Consider the following 17,233-nt stretch of genomic DNA (forward strand, 5'->3'; position numbering starts at 1 on the left):
TCCCCAAGTAGTTTGCACTGAATATAGCTATAAATGATAACACAGCCTGAGTTAATGTATGCAGCAGTACACTATTGGCCCAGAATTTTATTTGCTGTTTAATTCAATATAGAGCAAGGTTTCCAACTTCCCACCAGATCTGAATTGCAGTACAGGCTTTGAAAATTTCATGTGTAAAAGATCTGTAACATATGATCGCCTAGTTCTCCTCTCATCCCAAGAACAGAAATCACAATTATACTAACAAATCTCTGCCTGAAGACACTGATGCTTAGGAGGGGAAAGCCTTTTCCACAAAGAGGTGCTGTTGTGGACAAAACAGTCTACCATAAAGGGTAAAAGGGACATACACACAGAGGTGGAAAAATGCTGGCTATGGTATTGGGTGCTGTGTAACAGCCTAGCCTGCTTTCCACCAAAGTGTGGGTACACACACTATGGAGAAACAAAATGGGGACTGAAAAACCGGCAAGGAAGCTAACTACAAACATTTCAATGCTTCAGATAAGCATTATGCTATTTAGAGGATCATGTAAATAAACCTAAAATGTCCACAGCTTATTACACTATTTCCTATTTCCAGCAGGCACCCTTTTCACTATCAGAAAGCTACAATTCCAAATGCTCCTAACAAGAAGAATGGCAACCAACCAATACTTACCCAAAACACTATGACTTGTGCAACATGATCCTCTTTTCTAGGGGATTCACAATAAGATCCTAGTTTGAATCTGGGAAAGCAGGTACTACCCTGGGTGCCTCATTTCCCAGGAGGCTTTAACAGCCAGTTATCGCTCCAGGTCCCTCAGATTAATGGTTATTAAGGAATACAAACTAGAGTCTTCTTAGCTCAGTTCCAATTATTACTGTAACTCTTCAAGCCTGTTATATAGGCCCTTTCCAGCTTCTGCTATTCCTCCACAATCTTCCCATCATTATCAAACTGTATCTGTTAAAGCAATGCTCATTTTTTGCACAGGTTAGTGGAAATCAGGTTCATAAAAGTCTGCAGTGCTCATGAGAATATCTTCTGCCCTAAGTGATCTTCATGTGCATCAGCTCTACTCAACAAACCCAGTCAGGACACTAACCCTACATATTCAGGAGGCAAGAAACCTCTCTCCTAGGGTACACCTGATCACCAGCAGCTGTGCAAAATAAGCACAAACTGCCAACGCCTAGATCAAAAGCCTCAGCTCCACCAGGGCCCCTTCACCAGCGTGCAGTACCTCAAAGAACGGGCAGGAGCCCGCCTGAGCTGTCTGCTCCTGCTTGCTCCTGAGAAGGTGGCCTGGAAGAACCCCAAGACACAACCCAGGCCCTACCCAGCTCCCCTCCCTGTTACCAGCACTGGGAACAGGCCAGCTTCCGAGAGGCCACCTCCCTCTGCTCCACCCCACACAGGCTCTGGAAAATTTTGCAGCTGTGCTGGGGTGAGGCACAGCTAGGAGGCCACCTCCACCTCTCCACCTGCCATCATCTTGTGGACCCACTGTACTGTTCCCTTGCAGACAGGTGGTTTAATGGCGGTAGATTAATCTGGTGGCTGTGTCCTTTTTGTATGCTGGTGATTTTCAGTTATAGTTACAGAACTCTGGGAGGGAGCATCTCTGGGGAGATGCTTTGTTTAGCTTCTCAGTTATCTCCTCTCAAAAAATGCAGGTCTTCTAAGTAGCAGCTCTCAAGGCAGAGGAACAAATATGCTCTTCTCACCCTTCTGCTGGTCTTTTCCTCCCCTTGCCAAGCTGCTGAAAAAAGGTTTTCTAGCAGAAACACTCTGTGGAGAATGAATAGCTCTTCTCACAGCAGAGTTATTTCCTATGCACAAGAGCGACCTGTGCAGTCCCCAGCCTGATGGTGGGCTTCATTACTACAACATTGCTATAATAAAGAAATACATGCTGTGTAATCATCTTGAATCTGAATTAGAAATGTTCAGAAAGAAGAAACCTGAATAAACTTGAGCTTAAAAACAGCAGCAGTGTCTTCTGTTTGATGTCATGAGGATAGGGGTAATGACCAAGGGGCTTTTGTGCTCCCTTTGGTGCCCAGGGAGGAAGCAGGGAGCAAGACACAGTGGCTTTGCTTTTCATACCAGGACCCCTCACAATTTGCAGTGGAGTTTGGTCCTCTTGTCATCCCCTTGATGAAGGACAGCAGCAATGTCATTTCTCTACAGGCCACATTCCTTTGTTTTTAGGAAACTCATATTTCATTTATCTGTGAAAGAACAAAAGCAGTTTATCTGCAGGGATTTAATTTTATATCTCTTTTCAGTCCCCAGAGTTGCTCAGCTTATTGCTCTGGGCAACAGATTAGTCTATGGGAAAGAGTGTAATGAAAAGATGGTATTGGTGAGGGTTCTCACAACAGCAGGAGGCTCTGGGAAAACAGTGAAGGGTGAAACAAGCACAGGAAAAGCACAGAAGGGAAAAACTGTATGTTGGCCAAGAAAACATGATGTTGTTTAGACCCATATATCTGTGGCCTGTATTCAGTCCTAATGCTACAGGAATAACATCATAAGTCTGGAAGGAAACTCAACAGGTTATCTAGGGCATTCCTCTTCTTTAGGAGAAGGGGTAGAAAGTAAGGCTCTTTAATTCACACGTGCAGCTCACTACCCCTTCTTTTACCACAATAACCAAGCTAATCTGTTTATTCACACCCTTCAGAATCTTGACTAAGACAAGGTGAATGATTTACTAAAAACTGCAGTGCATTTGTTTCATTAAGTAACTGCAGAAAGTTCAGCCCAAGTCTGTAAACCCCATCACCTCCTTATTGATGTGTTGACTTGAAATCCTGGTTTTGCTTATCATTTACATGAAGAGAGTACCTTGCCTCTAGGAGAAGTTAAAGTCTGCTCAGTGTGCCTCAAACCAAAGATTAAGGGCTGCAAATACTATGAATTCTCACACATCACTGCTGACTAGGTACAACCTTTCTCACATTCACTCCAGCCATCAGGGGCCAGTTAGAGGATAAGAATCTCGATGGCAGCTCTGCCCCATGCAATTATCTACACTAACCTGAATGACCTCTTTGCTGTCCCAAGAGGGAAACACAGAAGTATAGAATGCTTTTCCTTTTATATGCCTTCTCATGCTTTCAAATTAGCTATATGTTAGGGTATTTGGAGAATTAAACTTGATATTTTGCCATTTTTAAATTTCAGAGCAAAATTCTCTCTGATTCACCCAGCAGACTCATATTTCATCCTCCTCAAGCATCTGAAATGGCCTTCCTATTTGGGTTGTACATATATGTGTCCTGGGCACGCAAAACAAAGGCTCCAACCATTATGCAATTTTGAGTTGAAGTTAACACATCAAAAAGAAGAAAGCTGCTCACAAGGAAAAGGAAGTTTCCCTTGGCAGTAGATCTTTTTTATGCAGTGCTGCTGTTAACAAAAATGCAGGGAGATCCACAGATGGTCCCAGTGCTGCTGTGATGCAGACCATCGCCAGCAGAAAAATGAGCTTTCAGAGGGGGTTAACAGCAAACCTGTGCTGTGTTATGTGTAACACTCTGCAAATAATCCTAATAGTCATCAAAATTAGTTCCATTTGGCATTAATCACAAGAGCTGCTAAGTGAGGGCCTTTAAAATGGGCCTGTTAGGAAAGACGGAAATAATGAACTGATGTACTTTTTCCTTAAAGCTCATTAAAGTGGGACAGCTGTTGTTTAACAGTTAACTGCAGGAAATAAATGCCAAGAGTAAAAGTAACACCAGTTAAATAAGGCTAACTACCTGCCCTTTATCTGAGTAATTTGCATAGCATACCTAAAGTATCACACAATCAAATGTTGGTATTTTCTGGAAACTGTCTGCTAGGGACAGATATGGCTGTTAGTAAGAAGATAGCAAATGCATCACAGCAAGGATTCAAAAAGATATTACTGAGAATTCCCACTACAGGCAGGCACATTACAAGTGAGGCAGCATGCTACATGTTGTTTCAGACCCAATGCAGTCACCCTGGCTGGACTCTACAGAGCAACAGTCCCTGAGCTACATGTACATACTGCCCATAATCCCTTCCCACATTTCCCATGGCCACAGGAGGCTTCTGCAGGTGGACAAACGTTGTGCCTTCTTGCTCCTGTTGCAAGTCAAGTCTGTGGGCTTTTGGGGGTTGCCTCCTTTCTCTTCTTGGTGACAAAAGAGCACAAAACTCATTTATCTTCTCAGTATATAACCTTGGGAAAGCCAGCTTAGCTGTGAGGCAGGAGCTGTGATTTGAATCCTCACAAGCAAGGGTGAGAACTTCAGCCAAATGTTCTCCACTGGTAGAGCTCTGTCCAATGGGCTACTGAACTGCAGTGCAAAGATGAAGGCAGCATTACCCTTCCAGAAGTTGTTAAGGGGAGCAGTGGGAGCTGTGTTCTGCATGAAGCCACATGCAGGTATCTGAGCATCCTTTCTAGGTCAGACCTCTGAGGAGGAAGAGCACCTAGTTTCAGATGTTTGCAGGTGTGCAGTAGTGACTAAACTATTCCTAACAAAACTTAGGCAGCATGAGGCAACAAAAAGAATGAATTTATAATCCAAGAAAACTTCCTAGGTGTCTTCAGATAGGGCATGCCAGACATTCTGAGAATGATATTCTTGGAGCAGATTATTCCTACATCCAAAAAATTATATGGTTTTAAAAACTGCCATGCCTTCAGCCCTCCACAGTGCCCTGCTGGCTGTGTGCAAACTGCTTCAGAGCATGTAAAGCAGCTCACCTTATTATCTGGTGATGTAATATTTGGGGGACAATATCTCAGGGGTATGACTTACGCCTAAGCTTCTACAATTACTTCTGACCACACAAAGTTTGTACAATAAGCCAACTTTTTGCCACCTATGTCCTGTGGTAGGTATCTCACCACTTGCTAGTACTGCCTAAATGAAGTGGGGGAGCGGTGCTTTCGTAAGGACACAAGGAAAATAATATTGATCCCAAATACCAAGAGAAATACGTTGGAGGGGTACACAGTGCTCTTTGCTGCTACCTAGCATACCTGATAGTTGCATTAAATCAGCATTGTTTAAAGTAAAATCTTTGGGATTGTTTGCTATATCTCAGCAACCTTACCTGGAGCTTGAAAATCTTTAACAAATTGGTACTCTAATGAATGCAGTCTCACACACTGTTATATGTTAACATGGACTGCTAACAGTCCAAGTAAATGTCATTTATTAATTACTTTGTCCCTGCATGGCCACAAAACAGAATTAAGCAAGGCATAGATTCACCATGACCTTGACCTAAAAACTTGTAGTATTCCAAAAAAATTCCCAACTTCTCTGTCTTAGCATACTCAAAACACACTTGGAAAGCAGGGGCAAGGTGTGTGGTAGATAACAGCATTCTTGGGGAATAAATGTTCCAGAGGAAAAATTTCAGTTTAATTCACTAAATAAATAAATTCAGCAAGTCTCTTAATGTAACATTTTTGAGAATGGAGGAATTCAAATGCACACCTGTAAGGACACTGTAACCATGCCACAGAAATGCAGATGATTCAGACAAGATGCTGTAGGAGTATATTCTTTCTTAATTATTTCAACCTCGATGAGGCTGTCATCAAGTAACCTATTAGCCATCCTGAAACAACAAATCTAATCAACATAAAGCTTTCAGCAAGACAAGTCACTAAAGCATATGTTTCTCATGGGATTTGTAGGGTACAAAGACATTCCAAAACAAGGAAGATGCATAGTCATCCCAAGTTTCTTTTTTAAAGAACTGTCACCTTCAGAGTCAGTATTAAAACAGGACTGAAACTTTTTTTTTTTCTAGCACATACTGCCTGCAAATGTTAATGTGTATATCAATATAGTGGCAAGAATAGGATCCAAAGCCCTATCTTCTGAGAGAGACTGAAACCTCCACAGACCATATTAGACTACCCAATCACCCTCTCACAATCAATGCTTCTGAGGCACTCAGCATCACTCAGGTCACCACTGTTATGGTTCTCATGGGGCAAACCAATGTGAAAGGATGTTCGAAAACAGGAAAAATTATCTTATCACATAGGTATTCAGAACAAGACAGATCCTTCTTCAAGGACCATTGTCAAAAAACGTGTCCCAGCATGTCCATTACAGTTTCAAGCCAGATTTGTATATTGTACTACAGCAGATACTGAAAAGAGAAAAGCAGGACTCCTATATATGCAAAGGTGCCTGTTACCCGAACACGTGAAATAGAACTTAAATCTGCAGCCAATACGTACACATTAAAAAGCAGAGAGGAGGCTGGAGCACAGTTAAAGCTCATCTTTCCAAAGGGCTGTTGTCAAACAAGAGCAGCATAACATCACTGTGTTAGTACCACACATGAGAGAACAGCAGACAAAACAAGCCTTAGCAGCAACCTACACCATGGTATAAACCTCAGAGTTGGGACACACACACACACAAAAAAAAACCCCACCCTATAAACCCAAACAGCCAGGTTGCCTCAAACCATGCCTCCCTGGGGACCAAGAGAACTGAATACAGAAAAAGAACACAAGACCTGCATTCAGGGTAGTTTCTTCCCAATTTGTTGCCATCAAATACAATCCATATGAAAAAAACCTCTTGCAGGAACAGCTCTAGGAAAACTTGCAGCTCTGCACCTGTACTCATGTGACATAGCAGTTGCGTGTTAGGACAGGATTTGAACCCAGACAAGGCTGGCATCAGCATCTTACACTCCCCATTATATAAGCAATTGCAGCTTAGCCAGCACACCCAGATCACAAACAATTATGCCTCCAGGATCATACCTTTGGGTATCGCAGTAAGAAATCCTACTTGCTAGTTAGAGCACCAGTTTAACAGCCAAGGCTATCCTCACCACTCTCTATCCACTAGGTGAAATGACACAGGAATGACAAATACTCTGTTCAACACATCCTTGACTTACAAGTGACAGAGAGTGAATCCAGCATCTGACTCAGACTTAACTTAGTCTCTGAAGTCTTACAGTTCCCTACTTACAATGTAGCCACACTCACATTATACATTATATTAATTTTCTTTACTACTTTGAATATATTTGTTCAGGGGCTAAATACAAGAAGTAACAGTGAAAATGTCTGTGGAGATGCCACTTGCAACCCATGAGACAAAAACGGAGCTACACTTCTCTCCCAGGTATGCTCATTTGTATGAAAGGGTGTAAGGACTCCCCGGTTAAGTCAAAATCCTACACTAGCCCTTACTGTTATAACACATAAAATAATCTGAAGATGACTTGAGCAAGTTCCTGTGTATTGCATGCTCTGACAGTGCCTAGCTTCTTCTGAACATCTCAGGTCCTCTGACAACGTAGACAGCCAACTCTGAAGAGCCTATTCTATTCTCCCCACATCAGTAGGGGTGTGGAAGGACCAAAGTAATGTGTTGATGTCCCTATTCTGGGACAAAGCCATGTGCCCTTCATGTCCATATGGGACAGAGAGCCTTTGCATTCAAGAAACAACCTTGAATGCAGGTACTATGGTCTCTATTTTTGCTTCTATTAGTCCTTGGGGAAGGATGTTGTTAGGCAACCTGTAGTACTTCACGCAGCATCACCATGTAAGTTCCATTTGTCATGTCATGACACAACAGTTTCAGTTTTTCACTCCAGAGAGAAAAACATACAGCAGCAACAGCCAGTCTGTACATAGTATAGGATGTATACACACTGCCACATTCCATGGCAAAGTACTTAGGCAGTAAGAAATGAAAAAACTATAAAAACAGCTTGTATTAAGCCATACAAACATTGTTGCTCACTGAAAATGTGATTGCATTGAGTCTGTGCTAAGGCAGCTGTGAAGCAGCATGTGTTTTCTAGCCCTGTTGGACTCATTTATGCCAAGTTCATTTGAACTACCTCATCTGCTAATAGCAAGTCCCAGCAGGTGGCATTATGTTACAAGGAAACACTACCCTGGTGCCAGTTGCCTTCCCCTCAGCTCTACAAGTTCAGAGGGGACTTCTTTTTGTTCAGGCATAGCTCTGACTTCTTGAAACTGTGTTTTTTCCAAGCCCAGCATACAGTCATTTCATATGGGTGGAAGTCTGGAGGAACAAAGCCAGAGGGTAAAGCTTTATGTAACTTCTATCTTCATTCTTGCACATCTGTTTCAAAATCCCTTACCTTCCTGTGCTCACTGAGGCAAGAATAATCTTGATTTCTGCACAGGCACCGTATACAGCAGGCTGATAATACCTGCTGTGTCTCCTGGTATGCTCAGGTCCAACTTCTCTAGGAGCCAGACTCTAGGGAAGAGGTAAATTCAGTGCCAAAACACCTCTGAATTCAGATGCTAGTGAGACATAGAAGGTTTAAGCACAGGTATGTGAATGCAGATGGCTACAGCTCAGTTAAAAATAATCCAGAATAGCAGTCCCAGACCCTGGGGGTTTCTAGACCTGTTAAATAATGACAGCTGAGGCTGCAGCTAGAGCAGGCCCCACAGAACTGTTGCAATTTCTAGCACTAATATTCAGTCCACCCTCAGCTACCCTTCCCTCTCTTTCCCCAGTTCTGTATGGTTGCCTTTGTTCCTGAGATTAGAAATTGTATTATGTAAGTGAAGCAAAGCCCTGCTGTGTAGCCCTGAGCTACAGGAGAGGTTACAACAGCAGTCCTTAGCTTAGTCCATGCCCTTGCATGCTGCTGAGTCATGCTGTATGGTTATGCACAAACAAGCACAAGAAGCTGGACTTACAACTATGAAAATCTGGTGGTAGCTCTTGTGACCTAGTAGTTCAGGGCCATACATAGACTCAAGAGTCTGCCAGTGTGAGATGTAATTTCCTCATCTTTATTACTGAGATGTTGACCATGAAGCATCTAGCTCCCCAGTGACTGTAGCTAGGTAAAATAAGAGGTAGGCATCAGTGAAGAACTGGAGTAAGCAGAACCACTTAAAAAGGAAAACACTTAAGTGTAATCAATCCATTTAACCATGGAAGATGTATAGAAGAAATTAGATCAAATTAATTCTAGTTCACTAGTTAGAGTTTCTTCAGCCTTTGCTTTGCTTGGTATCCTGCTAGGTTGTACGGACACCTGTATTAATGTATTTATTAAAGTATAAGAGCCTTTACTCAATATGACACTAACTGTTCCTTGTTTAATCACTGGAAGGGTGCCTTTTCTATGCATGAGATCCTGGCATTTGATAATTACTCTTTCTGACAAGATCAGGAGTTCCTCTACCACTCTATTGCTATCAAAAGAGACAGCACTTCAGTAACTTTTTCTTTTTTTTTTTTTTTTTTTTGCACCTTTTACCACCCAGAAAAATCTAATCTGTATTTAATATTTTTTTTGTGTGGAAAGAAGCATTACTACAGTGCCATAAGCAGAAGCTAGCCAGACATTTTAAGAATGAAGTCCATTTTATGCTAGGCAGTTTGGGCCGACTATTAAGTCTCTTTTGCCACCTCCTGGCAAACTCCACAAATTACAGTTTCTCAAGAACACGCACAGTTCTTAGCTGGAATGTCGAGTTCAGGTGCTCAGGGTGATGGAAAACTCCTGGGAGCAGAGGTACGGTGAGTTGTGCTTACAGACCAAGCAATGCAGAGCAGCTTGAACCAGCAGAGAAGCTGGTGCTCACGTCTGACAGAGCTTATGTCAGAGAGCTGGGCAAAGAGGAATACAATGAGATTCAACAAGAGCAAATTCAGAGTCCTGCACCTGGGAAGAAACAGCAAAATGCACCAGTACAGGCTAGGAGCTGATCTGCTAGAGAGCAGCTCTGTGGAGGACTCTGGAATCCTGGTAGACATGTTATCCATGGGACAGCAATGTGCCCTTGTGGCTAAGGTCAATGGTATCTTGGGGTGCATTAGGAGCAGTGTGTGCAGCAGATCAGGGAGGTTCTCCTCTCCTTCTACTCTGCCCTGGTGAGACCTCATTTGGAGTATTGTGTCCAGTTCTGGACTCCCCAGTTCAAGAGGGACAGGGATCTACTTGAGCGAGAAAGTCCAAGGGAGGGCTACAAGGATGATTAAGGGACTGGAACACCTGCCTTATGAGGAAAGGCTAAGAGACCTGGGGCTTTTCAGTCTAGACAGGAGAAGACTGAGGGGGGATCTAATTAATGTCTATAAATACATGAGGGCTGGGCATCAAGAAGGCAGAGACAACCTCTTCTCACATGTGCCCAGTGATAGGACTAGCGGCAAATGGATTCAAACTAGAGCACAGGAAGTTCCACCTCAACATGAGGAAGAATTTCTTTACTATGAGGGTTACAGAACACTGGAATAGGCTCCCCAGAGAGGCTGTGGAATCTCATTCTCTGGAGGCTTTGAAGACCTGTCTGAATGCCTTTCTGAGTGATCTACCCTGGTTTTTGGTCCTGCTCTTGCAGGGGGCTGGACTCAATGATCTTTAGAGGTCCCTTCCAACCCCTAACATTCTTTGATTATTCATTCTGATGTCTGCACTGTGCTCTGCAGCTCTCTGACAGTATTCAGTTGCTCAGATAAAACATTACAAAAAATACGTATTTCTGGGACCTCTATATACTACTATGTCTGATTCCTGGCAGGCCCACAATCATGTCAATGTAGCATTCTTTGTTCTGGTCCTGCAAGAGGTCAGGGTTCACTTTCTTGGGCTGTACAGGCTGTGGAGGGGTGCTTGCCTTCTCCCATCTTTCACAATTCCCCTTTGAGGTTATGCATCACTCCCAGCCAGGATTTATCACAAGCTGAAGGAGGCCACCTCTTTCCAAAATCTGTGCAGTACATCATATTTATATGTCAAAGATCAGCATTCAAACCAGATAATCAACATCAGTGTATTAATAGCAAGTGTTTGGTATGCTAGGACTGGGTCCAGAACCCAATGTAACTGGAATTTTCCCTAGGCATTTAAATGAAAAAAAAACAGTTGTACAGAAAAAAAATAATAATATTCAAGTCAGATGTCTACTCAGTGTCTGTGACATGCTCTATCACTGAACTATTTCCCAACTGATTAGCAAGTTTCCAACTCAATGCTAAAAAAGGTAGATAGGAGGTTGCTATTACAACTTTCTCCCCTCTTTCCAAGCTATGAGCAAGGAAGGAACACAGCCTTCTGGTTTGCTGCCTTCTTACCAGAATGAGAGAATCACAGGAACTCATCAGAGAATACTGGCAATTCTTGCCTCTTCCTTCTTAAGTTTTTTGCAAAGACATAATATCATGAGTGATTACAGGGGTGTAAGTACCAGATGCTGCAGGTGAGGAAAAGAATCCGTGTGTGTGCTGGGTTTGGTTGGCACAGAGTTAATTTTCTTTGTAGTAGCTAGTATGGGGCTATGCTTAGAATTTGTGCTGAAAACAGCACTGGTAACACATGGATATTTTATTTATTGCTGAGCAGTGCTTACACAGATTCCAGGCCTTTTCTGCTTCTCACAGCACCACACCAGCATGGAGGGGCTGGGGACACAGCAGAGACAGCTGACCCCAACTGACCAAAGGGATATTCCACATCACAGAACACTGTGCTCAGCAATATAAAGTTGGGAGAAAGAAGGACAGGAGAACATTCAGTCTGATGGTGTTTATCTTTTCAAGTAACCATTACATGTGATGGAGCCCTGCTTTCCTGGAGATGACTGAACATCTGCCTGCTGATGGGAAGTAGTGAATTATTTCCTTGTTTTGCTTTGCTTGCGTGTGTGGATTTGCTTTACCTGTTTGTCTTTATTTCGACACATAAGTTTTCACATTTTTACCCTTGCAATTCTCTCCACCATTCCACCAGGTGGGTAAGAAGTGAGAAAGCTGCACATCACTTAGTTGCTGGCTGGGATTAAGCCATGACAATGAGCAAGGCTTGTACCAAGTAGCAGTTTCCAAGGGTTATAGGAAAATGGTTTTCAAGAAACCTCAGAAAATCTCCTGCCATATCTCCCTTTCTGATTTGTGAGTGACTGGACTGAGCTCTGATTAGCACAAAAAGACAAAATTCAGCTTTGCAGGATGTAAGAAAAGGCAATGCCAGAGGAAGAGTAGTGGGTTTCTACTTAAACAGAAGGGACACACACCAGCTAAGAGGCAACAGAAGTTCTGGTAGAGTGAAGGGCCAAGATCCTCTTCTCTTTAAGAAGGAATTATGTACAGGTAGTTTTGCCCTGAATTACATTCCTCCCTCCTACACACACACACAAAATCTGAACACCCACTGCACTTTCAACTCCAAAAGTTAGATGTCACTAGCTAGGGTTAACATCTGTGCATCCTTCTCCCCCCCACAGGCCTGCACCACAGCTCCCATGTTCCCTAAAATACTTCTAAGACTTTGCAAGCTGTAGGTGGGCAGATCAGTTAGCCAGTGTTTCTCCTCCTTTCACTGTCTCTCAGCTTACACAAAAAAAGCTGGTGGCAAAGACAAGATGAGAGGGAAGAGCAATATTGTCAGCAATTAATGTTGTTCTCTACCTTGTCTTTCAGCCCATGCCTTCGTTTCCATGTTCTGTTTCTCACCCCTATCTGCTGCTAGGCACATTAAGTGGCTGATGTTGAACCTGCTGTCACTCAGAAGCAGTGCAGGTCAGGGTCGTTCCTGAGGTTGCTAGAGTCACATATGTTGCTTTATATTTCTTGCTTCTACCTATATCACTTCAGCAAAACTCTGCAGGTGAGCAGAAACAGGAGAAAAAGTCCTTATTCTCTTTCTGAGGTTTCTGCTTCATAGGTTTTCTGCACCAAGGGCAATCTTTTTCATTACTTGACTGGGAAGAAGTGGCCTTGATTTCTCAGGCGTCCTTAAATGCTAAGAAAGAGGAAATACTGAACACTGGCAAACTTGCACTTATGGGCAGCCGGAGGCAGCAGGTGGTTACTTCACATGACAAGTATGAAACATGTCAGAGAATCACAGAATTACCAAGGCTGGAAAAGACCTTTAAGATCATCAAGCCCAGCCTGTGACCAACACCACCACATCAGACACCATTGTCTGACAGTGACCAATCCCAGGAATTTCATGTTTCAGGTTGAATTTAACCTAATGCCTACTGGAAAAATCCAGTCAAAGTGGAAAGACACAAATTTGGAGCACCAGGTGGATATTTCCATCTCACCAGCTACTTTGTAGCTCCGTTTCATGTCTATTTCACTCATTCAAGCAGGGGCAGCTGCCAGATCCAGGCAGACGGAATTCCTCTGCTGTGACCCAGTGGAGGCCGAACCAGGCACAGGCATTTATGCCATGGCACAGATCACACCAGAGGCCATGCCTTACGCTGGGCAGAGACAGTGGGCACAGAAAGAAAACCGGTCAGGTTCGTAGGGCAGGTAAGAGTTTTGCTGGGCACAGCCCAAGTGCTTGTGGGCAGCAGAGCTGAGGCCAGGCACGGCCAGCTCTGGAGTGACCGTTGTCACTCGGACGTGCGGCAGGCGCGCTCTGCCCAGCGGCAGTTGGTGTCTGACGGTGCCACACGCCGGCACCCGTGGCCCCCTGGGGTCTGGAAGGTTCTTCGCAGCTGGCAGTTGTAGCAGCGGTTGACACTTACTCCTCTAGCCTGGGACCTGCTCTCTGACCGTAATGGTAACTAAACTGCTCCCCCTCCTACCATCCGCAGCACAGCCCAGCCCAGCCCATGCCAGTCTCACTGGGAAGGCTGGAGTTTGTCCCCAGAACTGTGGGCTTGAGGAATTACTGTCCAACACTCACTTCAGATAGTCAAGTTCTGCTCTTTCTTGTTTCAGTCCCTCAGCAAGACTGCATTCCCACCTAATGGTGGCAGGCAAAAAAGAAGCACGTCTGAAAAAGACAATCAACTAAGAAAGAAATATGCTACTGTTAAAGATGTAAGAGTCCATCTCAACAGGATAAGTCTCCCTGAACACATGGAGGATTCTGGTAAAGCTTCTGCACAAACACAGAAGGTAAACATCTGGATAAAGTGTCCTGAATGGGACAAGATAGCAGACAAGATGTATATGCACAAAACCAGATTTAATGTAAACAGTCAAAAAGATCTTAAAAAATAGACTAGAAAAGGCATAAATCAGATGAGTGTTAGGATATTGGGGTAGCAAAACAGGGTACTATGATAATAAAACAAGAAGGTACCTTAACAATAACATACACAAATAACTGAATAGTCTGCAACTATTACACAAAGGCTGAGTGCTAGCAACTTGCTTATCAATGGGCCTTATGCTAGATCTACAGCAATGATTAATACCTCCAGGCAACGTGATAATACAGTGACTGCAGTTTTTTCTCTTTATTTTTTAACTGATCCTAAAGTCTTAGACGTTCCAAAGCTTAAAAGTTAAAGCTTAAGATTTAAATAATTCGTGTATAGGGATTTGATATTTCTTACCCTTAATTTGGCTAAGGCTGGGTGTCCCTTTTTCTCAACCTCCTGAGGAGTGACCATGCGAACAGGTGTCTCTACTGGAAGGGAGAAGGTCCAGCATACCTTCTAAGGAAAGTGTACAGGAGTCTCCTTGATTGAAGATGGGACTAGGCTTTTATAAATTGATTGGCTGCTGTCATTTAATTACTTAGCCATACCTCCAAAATCCCCTATTGGAGAACAATAGGGAAACAGAGGAAAAAGCCAAGAATGCCTTCTTACTCACCAAGCGAACTCTCTTCTTTATCTACCCGTTCTTGTTTCATTTCCATTTGGCCTAGCTGTGGATAGGCTGAGCTCCACGTTTTTAACACAGAAGCCTGACTGGTGTTACAGACATCAACTTAGCCTCGATTTGTACTTTCAAGGTTGTTACAAGTTCAGAGTTTGCTAAGCCCTTTCCTTTCCCATGGGAATCTTTCCATTCCAGGTCAGGGGCAGTGAAACAGACAGACAGAGTGAAAATGAATCACAAAGGAAGACTAAGGCAGGCACACTTAGGTACAGCATCCTACTACATTTTTTTTAGTTTTTGAACAGGGCAAAAGCACTTAATGGAAGCAGCCTGTTGCTATTTAGATAATAGTAGTGTTGAATTCAGGATAATGGCAAGATACTTCTCAAGGGAGAAAGTGGAGTTTCTACAAACAGGTGATGATCACATTTTAAAGTAGCAGTGAAAAAAAAGAGAAGGGCCCATGCTTGCAAGGTCTCTCTCATATTAACTTCTTGCAAAGCCACACTCTTCCAAGTAGAGGAGACTGCAGAAACAACCTGGAAAGCTGGAAAGCAAACTGAGGCAGAAGGAAAATTACTGTCCAACACTCATTTCAGATAGTCAAGTTCTGCTCTTTCTTGTTTCAGTCCCTCAGCAAGACTGCATTCCCACCTAAAAGTGGCAGGCAAAAAAGAAGCATGTCTGAAAAAGACAGTCAACTAAGAAAGAAATATGCTACTGTTAAAGATGTAAGAGTCCATCTCAACAGGATAAGTCTCCCTGAACACATGGAGGATTCTGGTAAAGCTTCTGCACAAACATAGAAGGTAACCAGGAAGACAAAGAACTGGGAAAAAGTGCCAAAGGTACCTAACTGTCCACATACATATATAAAGTATGCCTCGTCTTGAAAAGTCCATCACACATTATTAGTACACTTTTCAAAATTTCTGAGTGTTTGACCGCCTGTTCTAAAACATTTTCTATTTGAGAACCTTGCAATATTTTTAAGTATCTATAATGCTGATATTTTGTATCAGAGATATTGGTAGAGCTAGAAAACTCTGACTCTGTTGATAGCCCTGTGTTATCACTGGTTTTTCTGTGCATGACAGCTAAAATTTGAAGTGTTGTCACGTAAGCCTCTACAGGCAAATAAGCACTTCAGTGTGACCTTCCAAATTTTAAAGCATTCTTTTCGGAACTCCAATATTACTTCCCAGAAAACTGCTAGATATTGAGTAAAAAAGTACATTCTTTCAATGAAAAATTTCTCTCCAGTCAAGAGAGAAAGGCTGGTTCAAAATGGGAGCTTTGCATTAGATACTGTGAAATCTCTCCACTTTATCAAAATGAGCTCACTACATGGCTTAGTGGCCCATGCCTTTCAAGACCAGTCAAGTTTTCCTCACTACTATTAATCCTAAAATGCCACGATCTGTCTTTTCTTTCAGTTCTGGCAAAAACTGCAGACAGAATGTCAACTATTGCTGGAGTCTTTTCCAGGTCTATATTTTGGCTGCCATTCTTACATCTGCAACTGAGAGTAGAAAAAAAAGCCTGCCAACCTCTTCCTGCTAGTGATGGTTTGCAATCTGTTTGTCCCGATGTGTGGCTCACAGGCAGAAACAAGATGCTTTTCGTACCTGTGGGAGGCTCTTTTTGGTTTGGGCATATTGCCATTGACTTTTAATTAAGGTGCTAGGAGCACAAGTTAGGTATGTTTAGTCATTGCTCTACTTTTGAAAAAGTCTTGCCCTATGGTCTTGCTTAGAAAATTACTTGGCAGTTTTGGCTGGTGTTATCAGAGGCTCTCAGAACAGATGGCTTCTTCCTCTGATCCCTGAGATTTTCAAACTGTCAGTCGTGACTGGCCTCCTATGTCCATTATGTATTTTTCTATGGCAAAGCTCTTAAGATTGTTTCAGCAGCCAGACTGAAAGACTTGTGATAAGGCAAACTGAGGCAAACTTTTCAAACAAAACTTTCCAAAGTGTATGCTGAAAGACCACAGGTAAAACTATTTTTTCTTTCTGTCAGTACCCAAATGAAGCATCCACTGTAAGAAAACTAGCACTGGCTGTAATTTTTCCTACAGTTTCTTTCCCAGTATAAATGGAAGAGCGCATTCTCTCGACAGTCAAATTTTGATGGTGTTTCTCCATCTATCCACATTATTATTTCCCAACACATGGCATAAAAATCAAATAAGATCAAATACTTAGTGAAACCTTACATGCTTGGACTTCTGTAACTGTTTTACGAAGATTCTTCCACTTTCTGTACTGCTACTGAGAACTTTCCATTACCAATAGTGTTATTAGTAGTTCTCATTAACCTAAACTGTTATTGTGACAGCATTTTTAATATTTTCTGTTGACATGTCATTTTCTTTGCAGATGACATTCACTTTGTTATCTTCTCTCATATTCTGCAAACTTTTGCTCTTTGCAGTTAAGACTTTATGAAGTAATAAAAGGGTGCTGTATCTTTAAATTGTTGTTCCTTATTTCTGTCTTTCTCTGGTTTGTGTTCCTTTCATGAAAATTAAGTTTATGTAGAGGTTATGACAGTGCAACTGAACTCCAATTTTTGAGTCTTGCTGAAAGATCCTTCAAATACAAGTACCCCTCCCTAGAGGGAACATCTGTGC

The 17,233-nt window shown here is 42.6% G+C and overlaps 1 protein-coding gene across 1 annotated transcript in view; it reads left to right on the forward strand.

Moving 5' to 3' along the window:
* Positions 1-9,490: 9,490 nt before the first annotated feature.
* MAP1LC3C (microtubule-associated protein 1 light chain 3 gamma) overlaps positions 9,491-17,233 on the forward strand; it is a 28,278-nt gene continuing 20,535 nt past the window's right edge. Inside the window, exons 1-2 of the mRNA XM_010004621.1 lie at positions 9,491-9,538; positions 13,705-13,884. Coding sequence (XP_010002923.1) covers positions 9,491-9,538; positions 13,705-13,884 — 228 coding nt within the window. The remainder of the gene's footprint in view (positions 9,539-13,704; positions 13,885-17,233) is intronic.

Source organism: Chaetura pelagica, unplaced genomic scaffold, assembly GCF_000747805.2.
Source record: "Chaetura pelagica isolate M959 unplaced genomic scaffold, ChaPel_1.0 scaffold278, whole genome shotgun sequence".
Lineage (NCBI taxonomy): Eukaryota > Metazoa > Chordata > Aves > Apodiformes > Apodidae > Chaetura > Chaetura pelagica.